The 27695-nt window shown below is 47.2% G+C and overlaps 3 protein-coding genes across 3 annotated transcripts; 1 reads left to right on the top strand and 2 right to left on the bottom strand.

Moving 5' to 3' along the window:
• Positions 1–587: 587 nt before the first annotated feature.
• On the bottom strand, positions 588–7951 carry PHKG1 (phosphorylase kinase catalytic subunit gamma 1). The gene is made up of 10 exons (XM_065037036.1): positions 7611–7951; positions 5433–5566; positions 4978–5153; positions 4600–4654; positions 3949–4014; positions 3573–3736; positions 2888–2978; positions 1752–1905; positions 1530–1655; positions 588–907 (listed from the first exon to the last, which is right to left on the bottom strand). The coding sequence occupies exons 2-10, from the start codon at positions 5513–5515 to the stop codon at positions 656–658; spliced, it is 1167 nt and encodes a 388-aa protein (XP_064893108.1). The 5' UTR covers positions 5516–5566; positions 7611–7951; the 3' UTR covers positions 588–655.
• Positions 7952–9628: 1677 nt separating this feature from the next.
• On the bottom strand, positions 9629–11819 carry CHCHD2 (coiled-coil-helix-coiled-coil-helix domain containing 2). The gene is made up of 4 exons (XM_005501989.4): positions 11613–11819; positions 10889–11120; positions 10158–10314; positions 9629–9932 (listed from the first exon to the last, which is right to left on the bottom strand). The coding sequence occupies exons 1-4, from the start codon at positions 11660–11662 to the stop codon at positions 9922–9924; spliced, it is 450 nt and encodes a 149-aa protein (XP_005502046.2). The 5' UTR covers positions 11663–11819; the 3' UTR covers positions 9629–9921.
• Positions 11820–12969: 1150 nt separating this feature from the next.
• Positions 12970–26856, top strand: VKORC1L1 (vitamin K epoxide reductase complex subunit 1 like 1). The gene is made up of 3 exons (XM_065037044.1): positions 12970–13199; positions 21955–22064; positions 22767–26856. The coding sequence occupies exons 1-3, from the start codon at positions 13006–13008 to the stop codon at positions 22991–22993; spliced, it is 531 nt and encodes a 176-aa protein (XP_064893116.1). The 5' UTR covers positions 12970–13005; the 3' UTR covers positions 22994–26856.
• The last annotated feature ends 839 nt before the right edge of the window (positions 26857–27695 follow it).

Here is a 27695-nt window from a genome sequence, read left to right as displayed (position 1 = left end):
CACTGGGGCATCCGGCCTGAGCGGTGATTTGGAATGGCAGGCAGGGTGGTTTGGCTTTAATGTCCTTTTAGTGTGGTGGATATTACAGCTCCCCTTTAGGTGTCTGTTTTAAATAAGCAGAAGGGGGTGTGTGTGGGGGGACCAGGACAGAGCTGCTCTGACCTCCAGGTGGAGAACAGGAGCTGAGGGGAGACCTGATCTCTGAACTGCCTGAAAAGAGGTTGGAGCATGGAGGGGGTTGGGCTCTTCTCCCAAGGAACAAGCAACAGGACGAGAGGAAACGGCCTCAAGTTGCCCAAGGGAGGTTGAGGTTGGATATTTGGAACAATTTCTTTATGGAAAGGGCTGTCGGGCATTGGAACAGGCTGCCCAGGGCAGTGGTGGAGTCACCATCCCTGGAGGGGTTGAACAGATGCAGAGATGAGGTTCTCAGAGATGTGGGGTAGTGACAGTGTTGGGTTAACAGCTGGACTCGATCTTAAGGATCTTTCCTAACCCAAGGGGGAAAATTGCAGCCATCCTCTGGGTTTGCATTTGCACCTGCCCTGAGGCCGGTGAAAGAAAAGGCAAAACAAATCACTGGTTGGTTAGTTTTTTTTCAAAGATTTTACTCGCCTTAACTCTAAGCAAACTCATCAGTTTTACGCAGCGGCGATCAAAACAGCTCTTCCTCGGCTGCCAGGGTCAGCAAAATGGCCTTGCAGGTGTTCTCGAAGAGGGCGGCTCTGTTCTGCGCCTCCCCCTTCTTCACCCAGTGCCGGTAGGTGCGGAAGGCGCAGGCGTCGATCAGTTTGCGGACGGGCTTCAGGGCGTAGGGGTCCCGCACCACCAGCTCCCTGGTGACCGACTTCACCAGCCGGTACTGGTAGTAAATACGGACGGACGCCAGGACGGTGAGACAGATCACCTGCAGCACAGGGGGAACACGTTGGAATTCGTGGCCAAGCTCAAAACAGGACCAGATTGGCCACAGTGCATCCCACGTGGATGTGGCGGAGTTGGGAGGGAGCCCAGCTCCTGGCACGGGTATTTAGTCCCGTGTGAGCAGTACGGGCTTTCTCCAAGTGTGCCCTTAAGTTAAAACTGTGCCTCAGGCCTAAATGTGTCACCTAATGCCACTTTGGGTACCTTTGCGCTGCCTTCATGTCCAGCTATAGGGAAAAGATTTCTCTGTTTTATCAACTTTTGCATCATTTGATGCACCCATGTGATGTCAAGATCATTAATTTCCCCTTAGAAGTATTTTTTAAAATCATTTGGGGGATAGGCAGGCTTTCCCCTTTTCTTATTTAATTCCCTTCTGTGCAAGAGCTCTCCGTAAATACCAGAAAGTAAATTAAACAGTGCTCGGAGAAGGGTCTCCACCCAGACTGCTGCATCCAGCCAAATCCAAATCCAAATCCACCAACCTGGCTGGTTTGAACTCCCAGTTTCTCCCAGTTCAGCTGGGAAACCCAGCCCACCACCCAGCTCCTGCAGCTCCGGGGCTGAGGGTCGGGGTGCGGAGACACCCCCATCCCCAAGCTCACCTTGAATTTGCGGAAGGGGCTGAAGTGCCGGACCTCCTCCACGTCGTACTGCTGGAAGAAGGGGTGTGCCAGCGCCTCCTCGGCCGTGTACCGCTGCTGCGGGTCCACCACCAGGAACCGGGAGATCTGCACCAGGGCACCAAATCAACCAGGGCTGTCTCAGGTATCTGCCATCCCCCTGCCCCCCCCAAAAAAAAGCTTTTCCCATCCCCAAGCACCTACCAGGTCCTTGACGGTGTCCGAGCGGTCGTCCCACTCCGGGGAGCCGAACTGGTAGTCCCCGTTCATGATCATCCGCAGCATCAGCATCTGCTTGCGGTGCCAGAAGGGCGGCGAGCCGGCCAGCAAGGTGTACATGATCACCCCGGTGCTCCACCTGCGGGCAGCCAGTGGGACTCCAGCCCCGGGGACACCCACACAGATCCATATCCCCCCAGATGGGACACGCTGGGCTTTGCCACCCTAGAAAACCAGGGTGCTGCCCTGGGCGGTGTCTGAATTCACACTGTGTGATTTTTGGGGTTGTCCTATGCAGGGGCAGGAGTTGGACTTGATGATCTTTGTGGGTCCCTTCCAGCTCAGGGCGTTCGGTGATGAGGGAGGCTGAGCTCACTGCTGGAGCTCGGTAGCCCTGATGGTTAATAAGGAGCAGAAGCTGCTTTGCTGTTGGGAGCGGTTTTGGGTTTTTGTGTCGAGCTGATGTGGAGCTGTGCTCATGGATGCTGTGAACTGGTGGCATTTACCTTTCTTGGGGATTTTAGCGGGGGGAGAGGGTGTTGGAGGGTGGGATGTGGTGGTGCCAGCAAAGCTGGATGCTCTGGGGCTGTCTCAGTTCAGATTTGCAAAGCATCCTGGTGCTGGGCTTAATGGGGGTATTTAAACTGAAAAGGGGCTGAAATGCCCTGATATGTCTCAAGCGGTTCGTTACAGCTCTCAGCACTGTACACCTGAGCCTGAAGCCACCAGAAATGGTGGCAACGTCCCTGCAGGGCTCAGACTGGGCTCTGGGGGGCTTTCCTGAGCCTGGCGCTCTCTCAGGGGCTGCCTTGGACTTGTGTCTTGCTATGGGGTGTGTTTAAAAAGTGCTGGACCTTGGACCCAGCCCTGACGTGATTTTTCTGCGCTGAAAGGGCAAAGAGAGGACATGGGCTCGTCCCCAGGCTGCTTCTCCCCCAGTGCTGTGCCAGAGCCCCCTGCTCACCAGGACAGCCCCTCACAGCCCCCAAAGGGTGTTTTTTGGTGCATCAATTAATTTCTTCCAAACACTCACTGGTCCCCATCTGCACAACTCTTGCTGTGCCTCAGACCACGTGTGTTTTAGGAGCAGGGTGAGGTGGGAAGGAAAGCATCTCACTCACATATCAACCTCCTTCCCGTAGCCTTGGTGCTCGTCATCCATGGAGCACTGCAGGATCTCGGGGGCCAGGTAGCCAGGGGTGCCGCAGATCTCTGCAAAGACAGGGCAGAGCATCCCCCTGAGCCGCTCGGGACGGTTGGTGTCGTCCCCTGAGCAGTCGGTGAGGGGATCTGATCCCAGGTGGGATCTTTGCAGCGGTGGCGCTTGCAGGGAGTAACTGCAACCTGTGTGTGTCTCACTGGTCACTTCTCTTGGTGGGTTATAGTGGCTAAAATGCGAGTGAGGAGAGCGATGGGGGCGATGCTTGTTGTTGGATATGTGGCTCTTTGCAGGGTAGGAGTTGGGGAACAACTTTAATGTTGGGCAGTAAATGGATGGGTGATGAGGGTCAGCTTGGGGAGAAAAGCAGTGGGAAGAACAGGATGGTTTTCCTAATGGGCAGCAACGTGTTCATGGTAAGGAGTGCGGCGTGGAGGCCGTGCCACAGGCAGAGCCGGGCTCGTGTGCCAGCGGGAGGGCACCCCGAGCCAAGAGGCACCTATGTGCACCCATGGCAGCGAGACTGGCCCCAGGGAGACTCCAGGGATGGAGAGACTCCACCAACTTGCCCTGGGCATTGTGGCAACAGGCTGGCTCTACCGGCCCTGGGCCAGCCTGGCATTGTGCCCGCCTCGCCATCTTCCTACCTTTGAGCTTCTCGTTCTCGCGCAGCTGGCAGGAGAAGCCAAAGTCCGTCAGCTTGATGTTCATGTCGTCATCCAGGAGGATGTTCTCTGGCTTCAGGTCCCGGTGGACGATGTTGATGGAGTGGAGGTACTGGATCACTTCCAGCAGCGCGCGCATGATCTTCCTGGGGGCGGGTGACAGCAGCTCTCCTGACCCCAACACCCACCGGCACCATCCTCCCGAGGATAGGGACAGGGACAAGGACTGTGCCCCCGTCTCTGGGCACAGCCTGGGGTGCAGTTTTGCCCGTGGGCGCTGTGCTGGCTGCCAGGTCAGTCTTTGAACCTGCGCTCAGCTGCTGCAGCGTGATTTTTAGCCCTCTGCATCTGGCCTTACCTGGTTTCCTTCTCGCTCAAGGTGACTTTCTCGGTGAGGTAGTCAAAGAGCTCCCCTCTCTTCATCCTGCACGTGGGAGGGAAAACAGAGGCAGCAGCTGAGCTGCAATGGCCGACCAGTCCCAAGCCTGTGGGGAGGATCAACGGGGGGGGTCACTGAGTCCTGACAGCTCTAGGGCACCCATTGCACAAAGTGACAAGCCAGCTTGTGGGTAAAAATGCCTACATATTGGTGCAAAAACATCAGGCGGGAGGAGGAAAGGGTGTTCCCGCAGAGGACAGGTTTTTGGATGGGACAGGGACGGGGCTCTCCCGGTGCCATCCCACTCCGCTGCCACCCATCGCACTGCCCCGGTGTCAGGAGGCACAGTGTCACATGCACCCCAGTCCCACCGAGCATATAAATAACCCGCAGGGATGCACAACAGCTCCTGCCAAAGGTTATGGGGAAACCTGAGCAGTGCTGAGCCGCTGACGGAGGGGAAACGCTGCCGGCCAGGCTGCAGTGAGCCAGCTCACAGCAATCGAGGCTCATTTCTACCTCAAGCAAGAGCTGTTTGTCCCCTTTTTGGGCCATGAAAAGTTGGGGCGAGCGTTGGTGGCTGCCTGCAGAATGGGAATGGGCTTGGGGAGATGGGCAGCTGGTACTTACAGGTCAAACACCAAGAAGAAGAAGGTGTTGGATTCGTAGCTGTCCTTCAGCTGGACTGCAAGAGAACACAGGGGCTGTGAGGACAGTGCATAGCATGTTCCTGTTCATTAATGGACTAAAAAGTGCTGATCTAATTGCTAATTGAAGTAATGAGGAGCTGATCTTCATTAGTATTTTGGCTGGGAGATGACCTGGGCACTGGTGGCACATGTGCGGAGGTAAAGCAAATGACGCTTTGATCAGGTGCCCTGCACCGTGTTAGGACCATCAGAGGTCTGACCCTTTGGGGATTTCATCCCAAAACCCCTTCTTGGGGACACCCTGAGGAAGAAATGGGGCAGAAAACCCTCTTGCTCCGATGCCCACAGCTGCACTTACTGACATTGGGGTGGCCTGAGACTTTCCGGAGAATGTCGATCTCTTTGGCGGTGGCTTCTCGCAGCTCCTGCACCTCCTTGGGCGATATGTTCCCCGCTGTGATGTCAATGATCTTCACGGCGTACTCCTGCTGGGTGGTTTTGTGAATGCAGCGACGGACGACGCTGCTCACCCCCCTGCCAGGGACAACACAGACAAGATGGGGGTTTCCATTCCTCCCCGTCCAGCCTGACTTCACCAGCCATCAGCGCTGGGCTGGCTGGTGTTTTCATGTGCGGGTGGGTTTTGCTTTGTTGTGGTGGGGCAGAAGTTTCTGAGCTGATGGAAATGGTTTTTTCATGCTAGTTTTAACCCCACACTGCCATGGGCCTTGTTCATACTGGGTTCCCAGGGGATGCTGTTTCTCTCAAGTATAGGAGCAGGTGAAACCACAGTTTGCCAAAAACAAGCTTTACCTGCCCAAAACCTCCTTCGGCTCATATTTTTCATAGAACTCCTTGGATGAGTTCCAGTCCGGTAAGTCTTCCTCCTTGGTCATCTCTGGCTCCTGTCTGGCAACACTCCGGGCTCGTCTGCCAGCAGAAAAGGGCTGCAAGGAGAAAAGAGCGCGGATGGGCACTCACTGCACGGGGGCAGGGACCTCCATCCCTTCCAGAGGAGAAAACATCCAGGAGGGAGGAGGAGACTGATGATGATACTGGACCACAGACCAAACGGGACATTTTGATGGTTGGAAACGCAGAGCTTTGCCCTTGGGACCCTGTGGAGATCCCATTGAGAAAAGGAGAAATCCCACCGGATCGCTGTAGCCTGGCTGGGGCTGAGGTTTTGGAAGAGCTCCAGCACCTCAAAACCATCGTCCTCCAGCTCCTACCGAGTGCTAAGGGCTACACCACACTCCCCCTGGTTTCTCCCACCTGGGAAAGCAACTGGACCAATTCTTTTTTGAGTCTCCTGCCGAAGTGCTGTATGGAGAGCATGGGGAGCGCGGGGGGGGCAGCGGTGGAGCTGCACCTCAAGCTCACAAAGGCGAGCGGTATCCAAGGCAGGTTGGAAGGTCCCCAGGTCACCCCACACCAGCACCACCCAAAGACCCCTGCGGAGCCCTAAAATCTCCTTGCCTTTTTTTCTACTAAGTGGTCTGGAACAGTTTGCCTGAGAACAAGGAGGAAAAAAACAGTGTTTAAAGTTGAACGGAAAAGGACTAAGGAGGGAAAATGGGTCGCAAGGGGGGCTTGGCGGGTCAGGATATAGGCAGGGGATCAAGTGTCTGGGACAGCCACGTTGTGTGGGGTCAGCCGGGGCCAAGCCAGCATGAGGACAGCTGTTTGTTTTTCAGTATAACAAGGAGGAAGAGTATGACAATATCATGAGCTCTGGGATAGAGGGAGGCAAAACAAAATAACCAGTAGTCCCGATCCCTAATTTTCACCGGCGTTTTTCCCTTCGTGCCCTGAGAACTGGACACCCTGAGCTTGTCCCTGCCCCCGGCACTGCTGAAATCTCGACTGTCCCGATCCAGCTGCCTCACAAATGTACCCAGACACCAAGCAGCTGGTGTGGAAAGCAGCTCTTATAAGCTCAGGCAGCAAAATTGTCGCTTTGGGCTGACAGTTTGCTGCTAGGGGTGGGCAGGAGAACCCAGATGTTACGAGTTTTCCTTTGCCCTTCTCTCTGAGGTGGCAATAGCTCTGCCAGGACACTCCCAGGTAGGTTTGCATCTCTAAGTCCATTTAAATCTTACTATCAATACGTCTCTGTCCTGACCTGGTTATAAGGATTGATGCTGTGATTTAGGTCTCTGTCTAACAAGGGCTGGAGCATTTCTAAACAGCCATGAGTTTGATTTAATTTGTAAAATTTTAGCTTTTGGAAATACTGTGAGCAACATCAAGGGGGAAAATATCTCCACGGTGGGGGGGAAAACAAACAGTTTTGGGTTTTCTTTTTTTGGAAGCTGAAAATCAAAGTCCTGGGGGTTGGTGTCGAAAGGCTGGAGGCAGGGGAGCAACTGTGCAGTGATGCTGGGGGTCTGTGCAACTTCTGGGAGGAAAGAGCCCAAGAGTTTGTTTAACACATCCTGATGTTATATAAACAGTTGGCAGGGAGCACCAACAGGAGAAGCTGGTTTTATTATCAGGGCTGTATGAGCTCCATGGGAGAGCAAGGTGGGGATAAAGGGGATCAGGGGACGCTGTCGGTCTTGGGGCAGATGGAGGAATAAATGCTAACAGTGCCGGTGCTGGACGTTGTCACCCCGCTGCTGTACAACAGGGGTTTAAATGTTTGCCTTGGTAAATATCCAACAACATGCAAATATTGATTGAGATCGCTCTGCAAAGCTCAAGCCAAAGTCAGCTTTCAGGCCAGTTATGGCACTGAACCCCAAAAATCCCCGTCCTGGCCCCCGCGATTCCCCCACCCCAGGCGGGGGTTTCTGCACCGACCCCTCCCGCTTTGGCGGCCGCAAGGAGCCCCCGGGGAAATAATAATGCTTAAAATAATCCTGAAATCAACCTTCCTGGGGTAGCTAAACCTCCCCCCTCGGCTCCCAAATCCTCCCCCCGCACCGCCTCCTGAAGCCGCTTTCTTCCAAAACCCGGGTTCCCGCAGGGCGCCCCCGCCGGCCTCACCTCGCTGCGGGCAGCCTGGATCCGCCGGTTCCCCGGGACGGGCGAAGGGCAGCGGCTGGGCCGGGCTTAGGGCCTGGGCTCCGGGGAGCTGCCGCTGGGGGCCCGGGGGGTGCCGCCGGGTGTCCGGGAGCCGAAGCCGGGGGCCCGGGAGGTGCCGCTCAGCGCTGGCCGCCGCCGCCGAGCCAAAAATAAAGCGCAGGGCGACTTGGCAGCCGCGGCGGGCGGGGGGGCATGTTGGGCCACGGCTGGAAGGGAGGTGATGGGGGAGCGCGGACCCCCCTTCCCCGGGGGAAGGAGCTGCTGGCGGCGGCCGCGGGGAGCGGAAGGGGAGCGGAAGAGCCGCGGAGCAGCGCGGAGGTTCGGGGACTTCCCGCGGCGCACCGGAGCTTTAACCCTTCCCTGCGCGGGGGGAAGCGCCGGATCGATTCGTGGCGGAGCCGCTTCCAGCTGGTGATGCTACGGGGGGGACTTGGCCGGGTCGCCCCTCTTGGCTTTCCTGAGTGGGCTGTTGGCTTTCCAACCATTGTGAGCTGTAAATTGTTTTACTGGCTGCACTGTGCTTTTCCCAAAGTCTAAAAGTCTCTTCTCCCAAGTAATAACTGATAGGACAAGAGGAAATGGCTTCAAGTTGCACCAGGGGAGGTTTAAATTGGATATTGGGAACAATTTCTTCCCAAAAAGGGCTGTGGGGCATTGGAACAGGCTGCCCAGGGCAGTGGTGGAGTCACCATCCCTGGAGGGGTTTAAAAGATGCAGAGATGAGGCTCTCAGGGACGTGGGTTAGTGCTAGATTTAGTTTTTGGTTGGACTCAATGATCTTAAGCGTCTCTTCCAACCCAAATGATTCTGTGACTCTGTAAGTGCATCTCCCTGCCTGCTCAGGAAGAGTATTGTAGGGCTGTCTGCTGCACCAGCCCAATACAGGCCTTTCTGGCCCAAACTGGGTTTTCTTCTTCTTTTCACCAGGATGGTGAAGCACCTGGCAACTGAAACGTGAGCATGATCAGCAGAAACGAAGCTGCTGGTGGCACTGGCAAAGGTAGTTGTGTCCTTGTCCCCCATTTTGAATACAGATTTTAGCTTTTCCTTTCTAGGAACTGCAGGTCAGAGACGGGGGCTCTTGGGAACAAGCAGAATACCCAACAGCACTAAAGCAGTTCAGGAAAAACAGGTCACGTTATGAAAGTATTTTTAACAGGGATTGCACTTTTCGGTACAAGGTTATTCCCTTCCGCACTTCCCCTGTGAGAACACACCTTCCCGGTACTCACAATCCTGCCTTCGCAGCACAGGGTTTATGACACCGCTGGGGAGCAGGAGGGTGCTCACTCTGCAGGCTCTGGGGGTTTTAGCAGGGCAGGGTCTAGCTGCTCACTCCACTGGAAAAAGGAAGATTTGCACTTTGCATCACTAAATACTTTTAAAATGGAGATGTATTTTTTCTTCACATGGCAGCAGTAGCTTTGTCACTGGTCTAAGCTGGGTGGGAGGAGGAAAAGGCCACACCACCCGCCGTCACCTTCTCATGTGTCAGCCCAGGACACCGACCGCAACATGGAAGAAGAAAAGTCCTCCAGCCCCTGCTTGTGTTACTGGGAACTGCCAGTCTGGCGTGACTGCATCATCTTGCAGTTGCACAGCTGCTTGATAGCACATTGGTTTGCTCAGGAAATGGCCAACCAGAGAGATCCTCGCGGAGCAGAGGGAAAATAGTTCTCAGAACCCCTTGAATCTGAATATAGAGTTTGTTTTTGAAGAGTACAACAGGAGGCCCTTGGGGAACTGAGCGCCACTGCATCCAGAATAGCGTGGAGTCAGACACTGTGCTCCTCATCATTGCGTATTTCAACCAGCAGCAGGGTTCAAATGCTCAAGCAGGAGATGTCTGGCACCCACCAAGCCACGGGTGCTCCCAAACTCCTGTAACTCCAGCTGGTGAGTGGACAGAATCCTGCCAAAACCAGCCCTTGCCTGCTCACCCTGCAGACTCAACTCCAAAGTCCACTAAAGCCAGGTACTTCTAGAGAGAGAAGTTTATTTAGACACCATATCACATACATTCAACACAATCACCAAACGGGTTAACCCCAATTAGCTCATTCCACTTTATTGTTCATTCTTTCATTTTGTGCGAAGTTAATTTGCTGTTGTAAGTTTTATCACATCTGTAGCGGCTACAGCAGGCGTCAAGCCACGAGGACAATAGCGTGAATATGTGAACTAACAAGGTATCAGACTTTATTACTGAAGCTTTTTTTCATTCACAGGTCAGTTCTTGTAAGATGGTCTTCAGCAGCCTTGTTCTGAAGGCTTAGGCTAAACCTGTAAGGTAAGAAAGTTATCACAGTTAATCCCTGAACAGCAGGCAGTCCAGCCCTCCTTTGCTATAAGGCCAAACAGAACAGCAACTTCCTTTAACTAACTCCAGTGTTGTGCTCTGTAGCAATCCCCATTCTTTACCAGATGGATAGAAAAAACCAAGACATTCCCACAATAATTTTATTAATTAGGTCATTTAGTAGCCATCTGCTGGCATTGTGGACTTACCATTAGCAAACCTGCACTGCTTCAGTACTTCACTGAAGCCCTCGCACAGTTTGAGGTCAGTCTGGTTCTGCGCGCACTCCAGGAATTGTTTCATTTCATACTGGCAAGGAGCAAACTGTGCCTGCTGCTGGTAGGCAGGCTGAGCTGCCTGGGGCTCCTGAAACGGCAAAAACCTCCGTAAGTCCCTTTACACAGCCAAACCACCCCAGTACTGCTTGCTGTGTATTTCTTCCCTGTGTTTTAGTCAAAACGCTGGGTTACTTTTTAAATGGAAAATAAATAACAGGCTGAAGTATGGAGATTCCAGCAGCAGCATGACACACACTGAACAGTTTTGCAAGTTATAAACACTTGGGTAACTTTGGGTACACTTGGGTAACTCTAGATATCATCTGGATGAGGCAACAGCCATTATCTTAATGTTTGAGAAGCACAAGAAGATCTTGCAGCGAAGACCTGCAGCGAAGCTCTGTCTGAATCAGTGGGGTACTACAGTAGAAAACACCACTACTACCCAACAACATGCGCTCATGCACCTCTTTGAACTACTTTTGAGATACTTCATAGTGATTGTGGTAGTCACCTTGGAGATTTAGTCTTTATAGCTACCCCAGTTTTCCAGCTGTGACTGCTGTGGTTTTTAAGTCTATAGCAATTACCTCAGGTTACATAGAGTTGATGTCACAAGCTAACTGTGCCTCATCAGCTGGTGGCCAGTTACGTTCTCTTACCTGATAAGTAATATCAGGCCTCGCAGGCTCAGAGCTGCTTCCTCCACCGAATCCCCCGGTAAGCGCATGACCTATGGTATGGCCTACAGCAGAGCCTACAGCGACTCCGGCAGCAGTTGTCGCCATCTGTGCCATCAGGCCAGGCTGCTTCGGGGCAGGAGCAGCCACAGCAGAGGGTGGTGCCGCCGCCGGGACGGGCGCTGGTGATGCAGCTCTCATCGGTGGTGCCCGACTGCAGGGACATAAAGAGAAACCTCGTATTATCAAATTCAAACCGGCAGAGGCCGCCTGGTTGCAGGGAACGAGCATGTGCAGTTCATCCTTGTTACAGCCTGCACGTTGATGGCAAGAACTCAATGATGTTATTTATGAACAGGGTAAGATGTACAGGCTTCTTTTGGGTTGTTTTAAGGACCAGCCGCAGACCCACGCCCCAAAGGACCGCGTTATTTTGCGGGAAATGAGATATAACCTAAAAGAGCTGATTAAATAAGGCCTTAGCGCTCAGGCACCGCATGGCCGGGCCCTGCCGCCCAGCGAGGGCTGCGGAGATCCGCTCCCATCCCCGCCAAGCGCCCACCCCGAGCTCAAAGCAGCCGGGCCCCCTCCCCACCGCAGTGCGCCACCCAGCCCCGCAATGGCAGAAAGGCCTTTGCCGCCTGCGGCCTACCCGGGGGCGGGGAGAGAGAGAGAGAGAGAGAGAAAGGGTCCAAGCCGCCCTCACCTGGCGGGGGGCGCCACGCGGGACGTGCGGCTCCGGCCGCCCCTCGGCATCGCGGCGAGAGAGGTTCGCTGAGCTGGGAAAAAGGAAATAAAACGGGTGAACGCGGCCCTTGCGCTGCCGCCGCCGCCTCTGAAGGTCACTCGACCCACGCCGCGTCACTGCCGGCACACGGGGGCGTGGCTTCCGCTGGCCACGCCTCCCATCCACAGGCCACGCCTCCTCCCTCGCGTGGCGGGAAAGGGCGGCCGGAGGGAGCGATGGCGGCGGCTGGTTCTGTAAAGCTGAACCGATAAACCGCGTTTTAACGTGCGGCGAGAGTCGCGCTCTCTGGAGAAGGCCAGAGGCGGCACGCGAGACACCCCTCACAGAATCGCTGCGTTTCACCCCAAAAGCTGCGTTTTGCCGCTAACTGCCCCAAAAAAGGAGCCACGGCACCTCCTGCCGCCTTCAACCCCGTGCACACGGCCATCTGCATGGGCTGGCGTGTAATCTTCTGTCTTTTCAAATGTATTTATCAATTAACTTATTATGTTTTACTCAACAATTTTACCATAGAATATATCATGACAGCACCAGGCTCACCAGCTGCTCTGGTAAGGCTGAACCCTGTCCCCGCTGTACCTGGGGCTCCACACGCAGGGGAACGTGGCTGCTTTTTGTTTCCTTTGTTTTTAAGAAAAAGAAAAAAAAGAAAAAATCTGGGAAGTTTGGAGACAGATGGTGAAGGACAGCTTTAAAATACCGGTATTGTGTAGTCGAGGGGAGCATGATAAAAATAGCAAATGGAAGAGAATAAATGAAAGTGTAAGTCAGGGCTTCTGCTGTGTGATCATGAGACCAGACCCAGAGCTGTTATGATAAAGTGAGCGCCACCGCAGCTCCTTTGTTAGATGGAGGGAGTTCTTTAGACAAAACACGAATGATTTGGGGAAGCTGCTGCGAGCTATGAACCTCAGCAGAGCTTCAGAAAAGAATGAACTGTTTAATGAGAAGAATGGCACATGTTACCTCATATAACTTGGAATATAATTAAAATAGTTCTCAGAGTTTACTCCCCAAGTCCCCATATACCAGAGGTAGAACTGTTGTGAAATATTTGATCCGTGCTTACTCAGTCGTTGATAATTTAGCACACGATTTGTTTGGTGGTTTATCTTGATTTTACACCCCGCAGCGCTGCCTCCCGCCCGCCAGGCGGCGCCACAACCACGCGCCACGCCACGCCCCCCCCCCCCCTCGGCCTGACGTGACGTGACGTCGTCGCGGAGCGCCACGTCCGGCGGGGCGGGAGGGGTGGTGTGCCCGCCCAGCGAACCAATGGGGTGCGTGCGCGCATGCGCGGCCGGCCGGCGCCGGGCGCGCGTCGCGGGCTGAGGCGGAGGGAGGGGGTAAGATGGCGGCGCCCGTCCTGCTGCGAGTGTCGGTGCCGCGCTGGGAGCGGGTGGCCCGCTCCGCCGTGTGCGCGGCCGGCATCCTGCTCTCCCTCTACGCCTGCCACCTGGAGCGGGAGAAGGGCCGCGACCTCCACTACCAGGCCCTGTGCGACCTCAGCGAGCGGGTCCGCTGCTCCGCCGCCATCACCTCCAGGTGAGGCGGGGATGGGACCCGGCGGCGCCGCCGCCTCAGGGAGAAGGGGCTGGGGGGTGTGGGGAGCGGGGGGGCCCGGAGCGCTGCCTCCGCTGCCTCCGGGGTTAAGGCGGGGGCTGCTGGGGGTCCGGCCGGCTCTGTGAGGGGGACGGCGGCCGCGGCCGGGGCTTGTCCCGCGGCGGGGGGCGCTCCCTGAGGCGTGAAGGGACCCGGGAGCTGGGCCTGTGCTGGGGCCACGGGGCGGGCGGGCCGGGGGCGGCGGGGCTCCCGGTTTCAGCAGCCCCTTGGCTAGGGGGTTGGTGTGGGAACGGGTTTATTTGGGGATCACTACAGGCTGGAGTGTGAGACACCCGCGATTTTTGTGTTGTAATCAGTGGCGATTAGCTGGAGTGACAGGCGTTTTAGTGGCGAATGCACGTTAGACTGAAAATGCTGCGGGTGTGACTAGTGGTTGAGGCCAACATAAACACGGACAATTGTAGATTATTTGATTTGGGTTGTTCTAATTGGAGTAACTGAATTGCATTTTCATTATAATGGTTCCTGGCAGCACAGAAGATTGCTTTTGTGATACAGAGGACGTTCTTAATTCAGGAAATATCAGCATGCCCCAGCAGCAAATGTTCAGTCCAAATCTTATTTTCCAGGTTTCTTGTCAGTAATTACTTGAGCTGTTGTGTTCTATTTGACAGTGGTTCTTCTTTCTTTTAGGAGAGTCGCTGTATAAATTTTCATATGCTGCTAGCTTGACTTAAGTAACCAGTTGATTGAATTACCATAATGAAAAGAGTTAGTCTGCTGGATAGTTACACGTGCTACCAGTATAAACATGCTACAGGAAATGCTTTGGGGTGTAATTTGGACATGAAACTCTTCTAAAAGCCTAAAAGCTCAAGTATTTCAACTAAAGAAATAAGATGATTTTTCAGCAGTCTCAAAACTATTTTGCATGTGTGTGAATCTATATATAGGTATATAAAGATATATGTAAAGGTATTCACCAGTAACAAGCTGGAAAGGGGAGGGGTTGGATTCTTCAGGAAATGTATATCTTAAGTGCTTCCTCTTTTTTTAATGATAACTTTTTAATTATTGTATTAGTGCCTTCAGCTGAATGAGTACTTGAGTTTGGTTTTGTTTTTCTTGCAGTGTAACCTGCATAAAAGCTGTCGCAGTTTTTATAAAGGTACTTGCTGTATTATCATAACGAGCCAATGGGCCAGGATATGTCTATATTCTGTCAGGGTGGAAGCTGGTTGCGTTGTTTGGTAAAACATACAGGGAACTCTTCTTCTTAAAACCACTTCTGTGGTGACAGAGATGGGATTGTGTAATGTTACACAAAGATGTGTATCTGTGGAGGTCTGAAAGGAGGCTCTTGTGACTGAATGAGGGGTTTAACTCTGCTTTTCTGCCTGTCATCAGATAATCTGCAGTTTGTGAAGGTGATTGTTCACCTCTCTGTTTGAGAAGTGTCCTGAATTGAGAAGTTTCAAGAAGACTTCAATAAGCTTGACAGAAAGCTTAAACTTTAAGAATAAAATTATGCGTAGGCTACTGTGATTAAACCACAAATTGTCAGTAATGTAAATTTTACTACACCTATAGAGGTAAAAAGAGAATAACAGAAATTTAAGCACCTAAGTAGCCTCTGTAGTCTGCTTTTGTATAGAATTGGTCCTTCATTAGCTTTTTAGTGTTGTTGTGAATGCTGCTGTTGAGACAGGGAATTTGAAGTAATAGTTTTAATGCATGTTTATTAAACTCGTTGAAGAAGTAAAATAATTCCAATTATACTTTGGGTATTTCTAATTATGAAGTGATGCCTGGTAATTATAGTGTTCATTAGCAGAGCTGCAGCTGAAATGTTGAGTGTGCCATGGTGAGACCTGTAAATATTGTACTGTAGGAATTCTGTATGTGAATGGTTAGGGATAAAACCAACTAAAATCTCACTAACAGTTGCTAGGAGAATTGTGCTTAAAGACTGAAATATTGCAAATGTCAGGATAGCTCAGGGTAGTGACAGCAGGTGGTAAAATGAGTTTGTGGAAAAGGAGCGTGCAAGTTCTGTTCAGTCAAACCATATTTGGAGAAGAATGTGCTTTCAATGCCATACAGGGCCCAGACAAAAGAGGAACATTGCTTTAAAAGTAAGACCGGAGGGCAAGCTGTTAAACTCTGGAGTAGGGATATCGCTGACAGAAATCAAACTTATTCTCCATGTTGCCACAGCTCCCCATCCATCAGTCATTCTCTCTCCAGGTGAATATTCCTTGTTACTGCTACGTGACCGAAGTTTCTCCAAAACTTGATTTCTTAAAGGAACTTCTGACCACAATTTAGATTTTGCCAGGACGGTAGAGTTTCAGATATTGTGTTCCTCTGTTGTCACAAGTAATACATGTTTCACTTCCCTAAGTTTCTTTTCTCATTAAGCTATTACACTAGCAATCACAAATTATTTGATTACCAGAGTTAGCTCTGCAGCATTAAATCGGTGACAAACTTGTACTTTGTGGCTTTTTCTGGCTTCTAGATTGTTACATTCCAAGTTCCATCAGGAAACCTAGCTTAAACAAAAAGTCACACAACTAAATGAACAATCTTCACATTTTGACTGGTGACCCCAGCAGTGGACTGAGTTTAAAAAGCACATCATGGTGCTGGATTAATTGTAAATGTAGAGAATCATTAGAATTAGGGTATTCCTCCCTCAGCTGAGTTACTTTGTAACTGAGTTCTGGTCTTTGAGGAGGACTTTTTTCCCCTAAGAAGCTGTTAGTATTTCCAAGTCTTGCTTTTAAGCCAAATCTGGTGTTGGCACAACAGTGAGAACAGAAATGTTGTAAAAATCACCAGCATGCAGAGGGAGGAGCATGGAAAATCTTAAATCAGAGACTGACTCATCCAGAAGATGATGTTGGAGAGTTACCTTCCTAGTATCTTTTATTCAAAATTGATAGCGACTGGTGTAAGGTGAGAAATGGTAAAAGTGGTTTTATGCAGGTTGCAGAAAAGCTTGTCTGGGCCCTTCTTGTGAACCAGTGCACGCAAATGAGGCCTGTGTGCCCTTTTTTTTCCCCCCAATATTACTGGTTTTGCAAGGCTTGGCTCTTTTCTAGTCAGCAATATCTTTAACCTTAGCCAAGTAGTTTTTGTGAGGCATCTTCAGTTCTCTATAGAAAAAGATAGAAGTTTGGTTAAAGTGCAGAAGGGCAGAGTGTAGCGCAGCTGGTGGTCATTCAACAGGAACATATTTGTGGTTCTTAAGCTGCCAAAAGAGTTTACATGAAAATGTTGCCTCCTGAGGCTCCACTGTAATCTGTTCTGTAATTTTAAATGGGTTGGTGTTCATTTCTGAGGTTTGCAAGTTGTTAGATAGCAGGTGTCACAGTGCTTTTTTCAATTATTCTGTAGCAAGGATTCATTCTTTTTTCTGTCTGAGGGAAGGTTTGAAGGTCTCTTTTAATTTTATGTCAAAATATAACAAAGGATACAAATTACTAAAGTTTTATAGAAACAGACTCTGTGCTTAAAGGGGAGGGAATGGGACTCAAAGTAGTACCTGTGCTGAGGGGAGAAAGCCCTCCTGTGTGAGCTAAGGTTATCTGTGCCGTCTGGGTGGCCGGGCAGCACGTGGGCAAATAGGACTGGGACAGAGCGGATAGATAATGGACTTGACTGGGGAGACTGGAGGGGTGAGCCCAGAGGGGTCTGGTTACTGTGTGCTGGGGAAGGAAAGGGTTTCAGGAACGTTTGTAGAAAACCAGCTTCACTAGTTCTTAAAGCAAATTGTTCCCAAAACAGCAGAAGCTGGTAGTTCAAGTAATTTTTTTGTCTCATCTTTTTAATGCAAAATAGATGACTTCAGACTGGTAGAATGCAGAGTGGCTGAGGTGCATCTTTTATAAAATACAGGAGTGTCCTAACTACACGAGGTTTTTTTCAGCCTTGCAGCTATCTGATCTTGAACATGTGTATTTTTTGCTTTTCATAAATGTATAATTTCGAGCTTGTCTGGAGTTTGCAATAGGGCTGAAAAATCTTTTGCCTGATGCAAAGTAAATTTCACAAAGTGCTTGTAGTTCAAATTCAGACTTCATTTATGACAGCTTAATAGAAGAGATTATGTGGAAGGAATACAATGCTGTTGGCTTGTAGCTTGAATAAGCAATGCTTCTGTAAAGACTGCTATAAAAGAATTAACCATTGTCTGCTTGAGGTTTTGCTGATCTAGACACTGAGATTTTTTCAGACTATTTCTGAGATAGAGCTGGAGGATATATAGAACAAAATGCCATTTGTTTATGGCAAATACTGCTAAGAGATTTAAACATGAAATTAAGTGAATAAAAAATTTGGGGCACTCTTGGCAAGCTTATAAATGGGAATTTTTAATCTCGTTTTTTTTTCTTGTGGCTTATAATTGAAGGCTTTTGCTTTATTAAAACTGTTAGAGTGGCCTAAATGACCTTGTAACCATGAACCATGTTTAATCCAAAATCCTCTAGTGAAGCTGTACAAAAACTGCAACCAAAGTTTCTTAACATTAGCGAGTATGAAAGTGCTCCAGATCCTTTGACCTTTATATGAGCAGGCGATGTGTGCGCACAGGCCAGCTGTTCTCCCCTCCCGAGAACTTCCACTCTGTACCACAACTTATCTCAGAAGTCAGATGGCGCTTAAGGAAATGTGCATATCACTTATCAAGTGTAACCTTATTTTAGAAAAGAATATTTATTGTTTCCTCAGGGTTACCACAAAGTGGTGAGTGGTGCTTGCTGTTTGATAACACAATAATGCTTATGGAATGAAAAATAACCCTGAAATTAGGGGCTTTAAGTAATTTACTACTACTCAGATAACAAAACTTGAGTTCTTTACTTACACTTCTCTGAAAATATAGTATTTTTCTATTATTGTTTGCCCTTTTCATTGCAGCAAACCTAAAAATTGAGAGAAAGAAATGTGTTGGAAAACCCGCTGAAATGCAGGGTGTTCTCATCATACATGCCATTAGTAACCTGGTGTCCAGAAGGATTTGATGGCATTTTCAACCAGGCATTTAGGAGACTGGACTGTGCACTGGGAAGTATGAGGTGTGTGTTTTGTTCAAGGCATCTGCTACTCGTGAGATGTGATACTGTAGCCAGCTGGACTTGACCTCATCTAGTATGGTTATTTTCAGGTTAAAATGAATATACAATAGTTAGTTCTTTTCCTGACATGAGAACTAAGGATTGTCAAGTGAAACGAAGGTGATGTGGTTCTGGAATTCATCACTGGGGGATGTTGTGGAGGTCAAATGTATGTGCTCAGAAAACATCTGGGTACAGTCAGGAGGGCTGCAACGTGGGCTACTGAGCGTGGTGATACAAGTGAAACTCCTGTTTAGAAGTTTCTTAAGCTCAGTCTTAACTTAGTGATGATTGAGGTCAAGGGGGGCATCTTGGGGGATCTGCAGGAAACTGTCAGAATTGGGGTGCTTGGCTAGAAAAAACAGTATAGCATTTCTTACAGAGAGTGGGTAAGATGATAATCTGATTCCTGACTATATACTTTTGTTTGTTTGGCAGGCTTGCAATTCTGTTGCTTTTTGAGCTAATCCTGATAATTTACAGCTTTTAACTTGTTAGGGAGGTTTTTTACTTGTCCTTTGGAATGGCTGAGATGCCAGTGTACTGCAGCAGGTGCTCCTGGTTGCCTTTCTGCCAGTGATATTGTCTCTGCTAAATTATGTTAAAATGTTTAGAGTTGAAGCGTACTCCCATAATACGCTGTTCTGGAACACAGAGGATATTCATGATTGTGCAAAAGAGGCAATGATTTAACATCACAAGATTCTTATTGGACATAATGTCACCTGAGGATCAAAATGACCTCAGTTGTTCTTGTCTTTCTGCTAAGAAGTGTCAAGTTCTTGCAAATACAGCTTTAAACTTCTAGAAGTGCAGCACTTCTGAACTTTGTTAAATATCACAAACCAAAAGGGACACTGTTTAGAGGGTGGAAGTGATTTTTTAGACCTCCTTTTGATAAAAGGAAATGCACCTTGGACTCAAGGTCACTGTAGTGTTCAATTTTAGATGTTGGAAAAATATACGAACAGATCGAAACACTTTGAGTTTCTTGAATCACTAATCTGAAAACTTTTTTCAAGACCCTTCAAAATCACACCTGCAAATGAGAAGCGACTCAGATGGAACAGGGAGGGAAGTCGAGTGACTTAAAACATGAAGGAAGATGTCTTTATTTTAAAACTTCCTTGAATTAGTTGAGATTGCCTTTTGTTTTCACTAGGAGTGAAGCTGGGGTGTGGCGGAGCTGGGCTTGCCAGGGTGTTTGTCAGCGGGCTCTGAATCACGCAGGGCGACTCCGGCCCGATTTTAACAACACTTGCTGCTGCAGGGACGGGAGCCACAGGGCAGTCCCGGAACAAAGCTCATGTTGGACAAGGCTTTTCTCTTGCTGTGCAAGCAATTTTTCAATTAGTTCATTTTACTTAGTATTGTGTGTCTAAAAAAACGATCCAAGTTAACGATAGTCCTTGTAAATTACCTGCTTTATAAGAAAGGCAAGTTCCGTGAAGAACTTCAGAGCAGTTTATAGTCCCTTTTAGTGATGTTTAATTCTTGGAGTTTATTCCGTTAGGACTGCAGTCTTTCTTCTTCCTAGTTGTTTGTCAAATGCTTTTGATTTTCAAAGTTACCATTAACTCAGGTGTGACCAGGAAGATTATCATACACAGTCTTCTTCCTTCTTCCAATTGCTTGCAAAAGTACTTGGTTTACCGGCCATTTTAGTGGGTTTTGTGAACTTCTTGATAGAATTAGGAGACAATTTACCTTCTTCAGCAGAGAAATGAGATGGAGATAGAAATATACAAAGTCTAAATATTTTGCTTTCCAGTTTGCAGAAAACTTCCTCGCACTTCAAACCTTATAAGGCTGGAAGAAGTGCTGCTGCTTTAACCTCAGGCTTCTTAGCTGTCTCAAGGTGTGGGGAATAAGATGTGAGATTAGAGCCGTGCTCCACGGACTGAAATGTGATACTTGATGTCCTTAAAGCTACTACAAGGCCAACAAGATACTTAATGAACGACTGCATGTGGAAAAAGCTTTCACCATGCTCTGACCTTCTTGCAGCTATGAACAGAGATTACTTGAGGACACTGACTGCCGGGAAGGGCTTGAACTCATTACCTCTCCATTAGCAACATTTCATTCACTTGCAGAATGGGGTCAGATTCTCTAACCTAAAAAATTTCTGATGTTTTCAAGCTTGCTTTCACTCTCAAACCCAACAGGATCTCATGAGCATCAGAAGTCAGAGTATACAGGTAGGACAGGGAGAGGGCAGGAATTCAGGATCCTGCAGCTGACAGACGTGCTTTTTAGGAATTGGTACCTAATTTTCCGTGCAGTTTCTGGAGGAGAAGAGTATAAGACTTGGTTATAATAGTTAATTGCAGACAGTTACTAAGTTTGAATTGAAATTCAAATATATTTTGAAAATATTGCACAAATGGCCATGAGATTATGCAGTATTTCGGAGACTGTATTAAGTCGTATTTGTCGTGGCACCTTTCTCCTGTGAGGAAACTGCTTGTAACATCGTGGTAGCTTTTCGCTGGTCTCAGGTGTGTGGTGAAGTACAGCAGCAATGTTCCTGTGCCCTGCACAGAGCAAACCTGTGCTTGGTTTACTAGAACCATTGCCTCTAGTGCAACAGTCTATGAGGAAACCATACGCTAGTGTTTTGTGCTGCAACAGCACTGAGGAACTGCACTTCTTTATATCTGGTTATGTGACAGTTAACCTGGTAATGTAAACCTAGCCTTGCATTTATGTAGCTCTTGACCCTATGCTCCAAAGTCACGCTGGCAGATGTCCTAATGTTCTCTTGTAAGTGAATTAAGTTGCGTGTTAATGTAGTGTTAACTTCTTTTCATATTTTCAAGTGACACCAACAAATACGGTCCTCGCTTTGCTTTTACAAATAACAATCTGCCTTAGGGCATCAAATTAGTGGTTTCTAGCACAAATATATTTGCAAATTTAGTCTTTTAGCCGCCTTATTGCAGTAGCAGTTTTGTAGGGCTTGTGCCACTTTCTGCCTTCTGGCTATAAAATTGCAAATCGCTTTGTGGCTCAGGCACTAGTTCAAAATGTCTCACAGTGCCAGGGCTTGAACAAACGAGCTCTGTGAATGTTATGGTGCCATCCCCAGCTTGTCTGCTTGTCAGAGTTGGGCTCCTCCTGAGGTGTTAGGCTGGTCAGGAGCAGCTGGAGCGCAAACGTTCTGATCTTGCTCTGGGGCCAGCGAGGTAAGTGCTGGTAACATGTGAACATGCTTCCTCCGCTGTACAGTGAGCAAGTGTCCAGCTTGCCGCGGTGGAGGGAACTGCTGAAGCAATCCTTGGAAAAAGGAAGCATTTATTTGACAAAAGAGCTTTGAACTAAAGACCAAGGCAGCAGACGTGGTATTTGGTGATGTTGCAATTGTGCGAACTTGGTAGTTCCTGCTGTGCCAAATAACTTTGCTCAGCAAGGTGTGGGATAAAGCTGTACCAAGTGTGCTCCCCGTTGCAAACTGCTTGGTTTTCTAAGATACCCTTGAACTTCACATAGTGCTGCAGCTGTCATGTCAGAATATATGTATCTAATTTTTTTTCCAACAGCGATGGATTGAAAATACTGATGTAAAGCAATAGGTACTCAAATACAAGTTAATTAGTTTCACTGTTTTACAGATGGGGTCGAGGATTCGGTCTGTTGGGTTCCATCTTTGGAAAGGACAGTGCAATAAATCAGTCAAACAGTGTTTTTGGACTCGTGTTTTATATACTACAAATGCTACTTGGTAAGTATTAATTCAGTTTGGAGCCTAAAATATACAACAGGTCTGTGGTGATGAAAGAGGAGTGCATTATGCATTGCACAATCTGCAAGAGACCAGACAAATGCATGTGATTTTTCTTTTTAGCACCAATCTAACGATACATCTGTCCAAAGGGCTTAAAACCCCAACTGATAACAAGAGCAATTTCATTTTCTTCTGCTATGCTGTTAATAATATAAATGTCAGGAGAGTTGCTGCACTGGTATTTTCACTTAAATAATTTAGCATTGGATTGCACAATAGAAAAGAGAGGAAATAAAAATGGAATTTACAAGTTTTGCAGGAGTAACAGACATAGCAGGCAAAACAAGTGCATGAAATGTAATGTATGCCTATTTCTTCATAACTATATGCTCTGCTATAAGGCTATTAATATTTATAGGCATAACTTGACCAACCCATAGCTTTCCCATCACTCAGGAACATGGAAGATGGTAAACACTACACATAGTTCTTATCAAAGGAGTGTCATTCAGAACCTAGAAGCTCCCCTCCAAATAGCGATTTTTCAGCCACCTTGAACTCCCAGTATTTTAAAGAGACTGTTATGTGACACAAACTTGCTGAGTAGCCTCTGGTTTGAGTTAGAGCACTTGGGCCTTTTGCTTTGTGTGGCAGGGGGGAGCGAGAGCAGCGGGAGTAACTTTCTCTCTCTTGTTGCAGGTATGACAGCAAGTGCAGTAGCAGCTCTAATCCTCATGACATCCTCCATAGTGTCTGTAGTAGGGTCATTGTACTTGGCGTACATTCTGTACTTCGTGCTGAAGGAATTTTGCATTGTCTGCGTCATCACGTATTTGCTGAACTTCATTCTCTTTATCATCAACTACAAACGACTAGTTTATTTGAACGAGGCCTGGAAACGGCAACTCCAACCCAAACAGGAATAACGCCTGTTTGAACTTTTGACTGACAGTCTGAAGACCCAACTTCCATTAAGTTTATTTTGCAGTAATTTTTTATTCTCCATATCAGACACTTTCCTTGAGAATCATAACTGAATTTTTAATTATAAATTTGAAGGGGCCCTAGATAATTTTTTTTGTGCTAATCTTCAACTTTAATGTGGTTATGAAAGAAAGCTCTAATGCAATCAAAGACAAGCTTTAACTTTACTTTGAAGGAGTTTTAGCCACAGCAAAATCTAGACTCTCTCTCTTCCCCCTCCACTTGTGAAGTGGGTAACACTTGCTCTAAAATATCCTGTATATAAATTCAGGTATAACAATATGTGATCATGACATTAAATATTCTAGAATAGCATTACCATATTTAATGTTGCCATGTTTACAGTATGTGTATTTTTTTTTTTAGCTGATGGACTTAGATTGGACTAGGACTTATACTGTAAATAAAATTAGACACATTGGTTTCATCCCTGGAGAATTCACTGTACAATTGGTTTTGTTAGTCTAGGAGCTGTCAGAGTGTTGAGCTAACGGTCGACTGACGCGCTGGAAGGAGTGACCTCTGTAGAGAACACCGCGTGGCTGCACTCGCTGCTAGTGCTTTCGCAAGAGTGATAGTTGGGGTTTGTTCCATTTTTATTTTCTATTTTGTCTCCAGTAATGAAAATGGAATTAAAGCTGAAACCTGAAGTATGTTCATTTAACCACAACGTCATTAATTTCTGTACAGAATGAAAATAGCTTAATGTGGTCAACAGAAAGCTGCCTCTGGGATATTACATGCGGATTGGGGGTCGGTGTATCAAAGAGCGTTCTTTAAAAGGACTTAATTTCCGTGCAGAGCTGATTCATTTTTAAACTGCGGTCGGCCAGCCAGTGTTACTAATGTTTGATGTTATATGAATGCTGCAGTATAGAATTGCAATTTGCAGTTGAAGCCACTGCCTGAGCGGGATAACCAAGCAGCGCACTGAAGAAGCAGTTTCTTAATTGATCTTCGTCAGGATCTTTGGTTTGCGCTATATTGGGAAATGAACTTTAGGCCTGACACACGTAAGATCTCTTGGAAGGGCAACCTGTTTAGTGGGATATGTAAGTAAATGTGCTCTTGAAAATGAAATATGATATAGTGCTATCATTGCTCTTTCTAATAACTAATTGGAAAAAAAAATTAAACTGCAGATTTAAACAAAGGAACAAAATTGTAAATGTTGTTTCTGCACTCAGTATTCTAAGGCTGAATGTTAAAAGTGCCTTCTGTCTTAAAATCTTAAACCAAATACTTTGTGTTGAACTTGGCAGGCAGAAGTGTCCTTGCTTTAAAAATGAACAAACAAACAAAATTCCCAGCAAACTTGCTGGGCATAGAAGAGTATTAAGAGATCTATTTTAGTTTTTAGACTGAGAAGTGGTAGCAATATTGTTTCCGTTACCTTAAATCAATGCGATAGAAGGTTGATGATGTGATTTGGAAAAGTGAAATACTTGTGTTTCAGACTCTGTGACACCAAAATGTGTAGGTTCAGCTACTTTCTGTAATTGGTGCTGTGCTGCTTTTTGCCCTTGTCAGCTTCTAAATATGAAGAATTCCAACTGCGTACCCATTTAGTTAAAGAATTAGTTAAACTAATTTTAGAATTATTTTCTTAAACATGAATGTCAGAGAGACACTGATGTTGTATGGCTAAGTGGATTATAAACACTAAGTTGCTGAGGATAAACTTAACTGTGAAACATGCAGTGTTCCATAGAGAAAATAGAATTTTTAGATGAAATTCACAAAATAGTATTTAAATTACTACTGAAGTAATTTTCTGGTTTGTATCAAGGATGTAGGTGGAAACTGCTTTTATGTATAGAGTTCTGTGGTATGAGTAACATCTGTTGCATGTAACACTAAATTACTTGTCCCTCTTGTCTAACAGTTCTAGACAACAATTCATTAAATGCGTTTTGTATTGACCAGAGTATAGTTAAAGCTTGTCTTGATGTTTAGTTCTCTCTCTCAAATGCCTTGAACTTTGATATGAGGGGAGTGAATGATGTTCAACTGGTCCCTCAAGGTTTTACTTTGTTCTTTTACAAGCCTTGGGGTAATATCACTGTTTAATATGTTGTATAGATTTATTTCGATGCATTCCTGTGATCTACGCTAAGGCATCTTTTCATCCAAGGAAGAGGTGAACACGTGCTGCCTGAAATGCTTAGTCGCAGCGCTGATATCTCAGAACAAGCAGCAATGGAGACAAGTGTAATCAATGATGACTTGGTCCAGTTTCTGGGTGTAGGACACACCGAAAACAAAAAAGGAAGAAAACCCCCATCAGCTGAAAGTGTAGGTGTTGACTAACTTCACTGTGTCTTGTGCTTGTCTGTGTGGGCATAGTCTGTTAATTCAGTTTGTTTAGTAAAATTGTTTAGGGCCAGATTTTCGGCAGCCACGTCTGCAGTCCTTGTTTGTGTGCACATAGGGATCAAATGGAAATGGAGTTTGGTCTCTGGAAGAATTTGCAGCTACACTTTGTGCACGATCTTGCAAATCTGATCCTTAATTGTGAACTCTCTCGTCTCGTGTGCGCTTTTCTTGCTGTTACTTTTTACTGGAAGTGATTTGCTAGAAATGGCCCTGTCTCTTCTGCTCTCTCTCTTGTGCTTCAGAAATGCAGTTGGCCTGAATAAAGGGCAAAATAATATTAGCAGTAGAAATTTGGACCTTTTTGCTTTTAGTTCTTTGACTCTTTCCTTGTTGCTCCCAACGATAGAAACAGCATATTTCTTCCAGTAAAATGGCTCAGGTTACAATTAGTAATGTGATAGAAATCTGATGAGTGCTTCATGCAACTGCCCCCAACCGAAACAAATGTCGTGGCGAGTGTGTGACTGATATTGAGCCTTACAAATCCAAAGGCAAATTCTGAGACATCTTGAGGGTACAAGAATGTGAGTTGAAAAAGCTAGTAAATAATACCTGATGTGGCAGAGGGACGGGAGGGAGTATCATTGCACACATTGCACTTGTGGTTTCAACACTTCTAAGAATGGAGGAGAAAAAATTAATAATCTACCAAGAGTGGTTCTGAATTTGGGCTTGCTCCCCTGCTCTGGCTCTCGGAACTTCTGCAGGGAGGGGCTGATTGGAAAGGCCAAAGAACCTCATCCCAAAACCTGCTTAGGAATTAAGCATTCCTGAAATCCTCTTACTGTAAGGTACTTGTTCCTCTTAAGGCCAACGAAGCATTCAAGTCTCGTTTAGGAAATGAACGTTCTTGGAACTTTCTTACCGTAAAGCGTTTGCGATGCCAAGGCTGATGAAACATTCCCTACCACCTTTGATCTCTGAAGTGACAACGAACCTCTCTGTTAGGAGGTTTCTGCGTACTGTAGCACGCCTTTGTCTTCTGCTGTACGGAGTCTTGCGATTGTTCCAAAAGGTTGGTGAGGTGCTTCAGGCAGCACTCAATTCTCTGAATTCCTATGGGCTAAAGTCGAAGGGATATCTAAATAGCTTGGGTTCTGCCGATGTTGTTTGAAAAAACTGGTCCAGAAAAGATGAAGTATTCTGTTACCATAAAACTGTATTAAGCATGGCCTAAATATTAGGTGTTTATTCTGTATAGTATGTTCCATCAACTATTTATTACTAGTGCTTTAAACTCCAAATTAAACATCCATTTAAATGGAGTCATGGGGCAGATGTTCCTTTTATCAATATAAGCTGAGAGATTCTCTATTGGAGGTTTAGGATACAATTTTGCTAACAGGTAAAACATTGTAAATATGTACGAATTCTATTTGTTGCACATAACTTTTTGGTATAAAAAATAAATGTAGAAATTACCTGTGGACGTCTTGCTGCAATCATTCTTATGCTGCATTCATGCAGTCCAGACATATGAGCTTGAATGAACCCAGAGGCCTTTTGGACTCAGTCTGAGCCTTAGAAACTGTTTTTAAAGTCAGTACTGTAATTCTGTTTCTAGAAATGTACTAAGTTGTGATTTTTTTTTTTTCAAAGACATTTTGTGTTAGTGGATTAAAGCACTTGAGTCCCCAGAAATACCAGTTCACAGACTTTCTGCAGCTTCATCGTGTCTTGTGGAATGTTGTGTGCACATGGGCGTAATGGTTGAGCAGCGTTGACTTGACGCTTTAACTGTTTACAGTTCTTTAAGCAACATGCAAAAGAAAATAATGTTAAGTGTGTTATTTTTATCCCTTCCTGCTTTCCTTGATTCCGTAGATCTGCTTTAATTCCACTCTGACAAGATCACAACCTATCTGGAAGCTGCTGTGATGCTTTCCTGGATCTGGGGGGAGAGAGTGGTGGGGAGGGGGTGGGTTTACAATTGCACTGGGCTGTTGAGAACAAGCAGGAGCGACGACTCTGAAATGTGTGCTTGCCATACGCGTGGCTATTAAACTTTGCTTCTGTTTTGTTGGACTGAATTACTCTTTTCTGCAAGTGCAAGCCCTGTGTGTGTTATCACGGGGATGCGAGCTCTAGTTTGTGATGCGTTAACAATGTCAAGTCTTTATCCGTATTCTGATGGGGCAGCTGTTGCTATTTTGTGTCTGTTAAAATGGGGAAGAAAATGCTTTTAAAAATATGTCTAGAGATTGAGAAGTTGAAATTACTTTCAAACACTGGTAGTGGGGTTAAATACGGTCTTCACTCTTACACCAC

Source organism: Columba livia, chromosome 20 (assembly GCF_036013475.1).
Source record: "Columba livia isolate bColLiv1 breed racing homer chromosome 20, bColLiv1.pat.W.v2, whole genome shotgun sequence".
Lineage (NCBI taxonomy): Eukaryota > Metazoa > Chordata > Aves > Columbiformes > Columbidae > Columba > Columba livia.
Note: the sequence above shows the minus strand (reverse complement) of the source record. Positions and strands in the feature narration are given on the sequence as shown.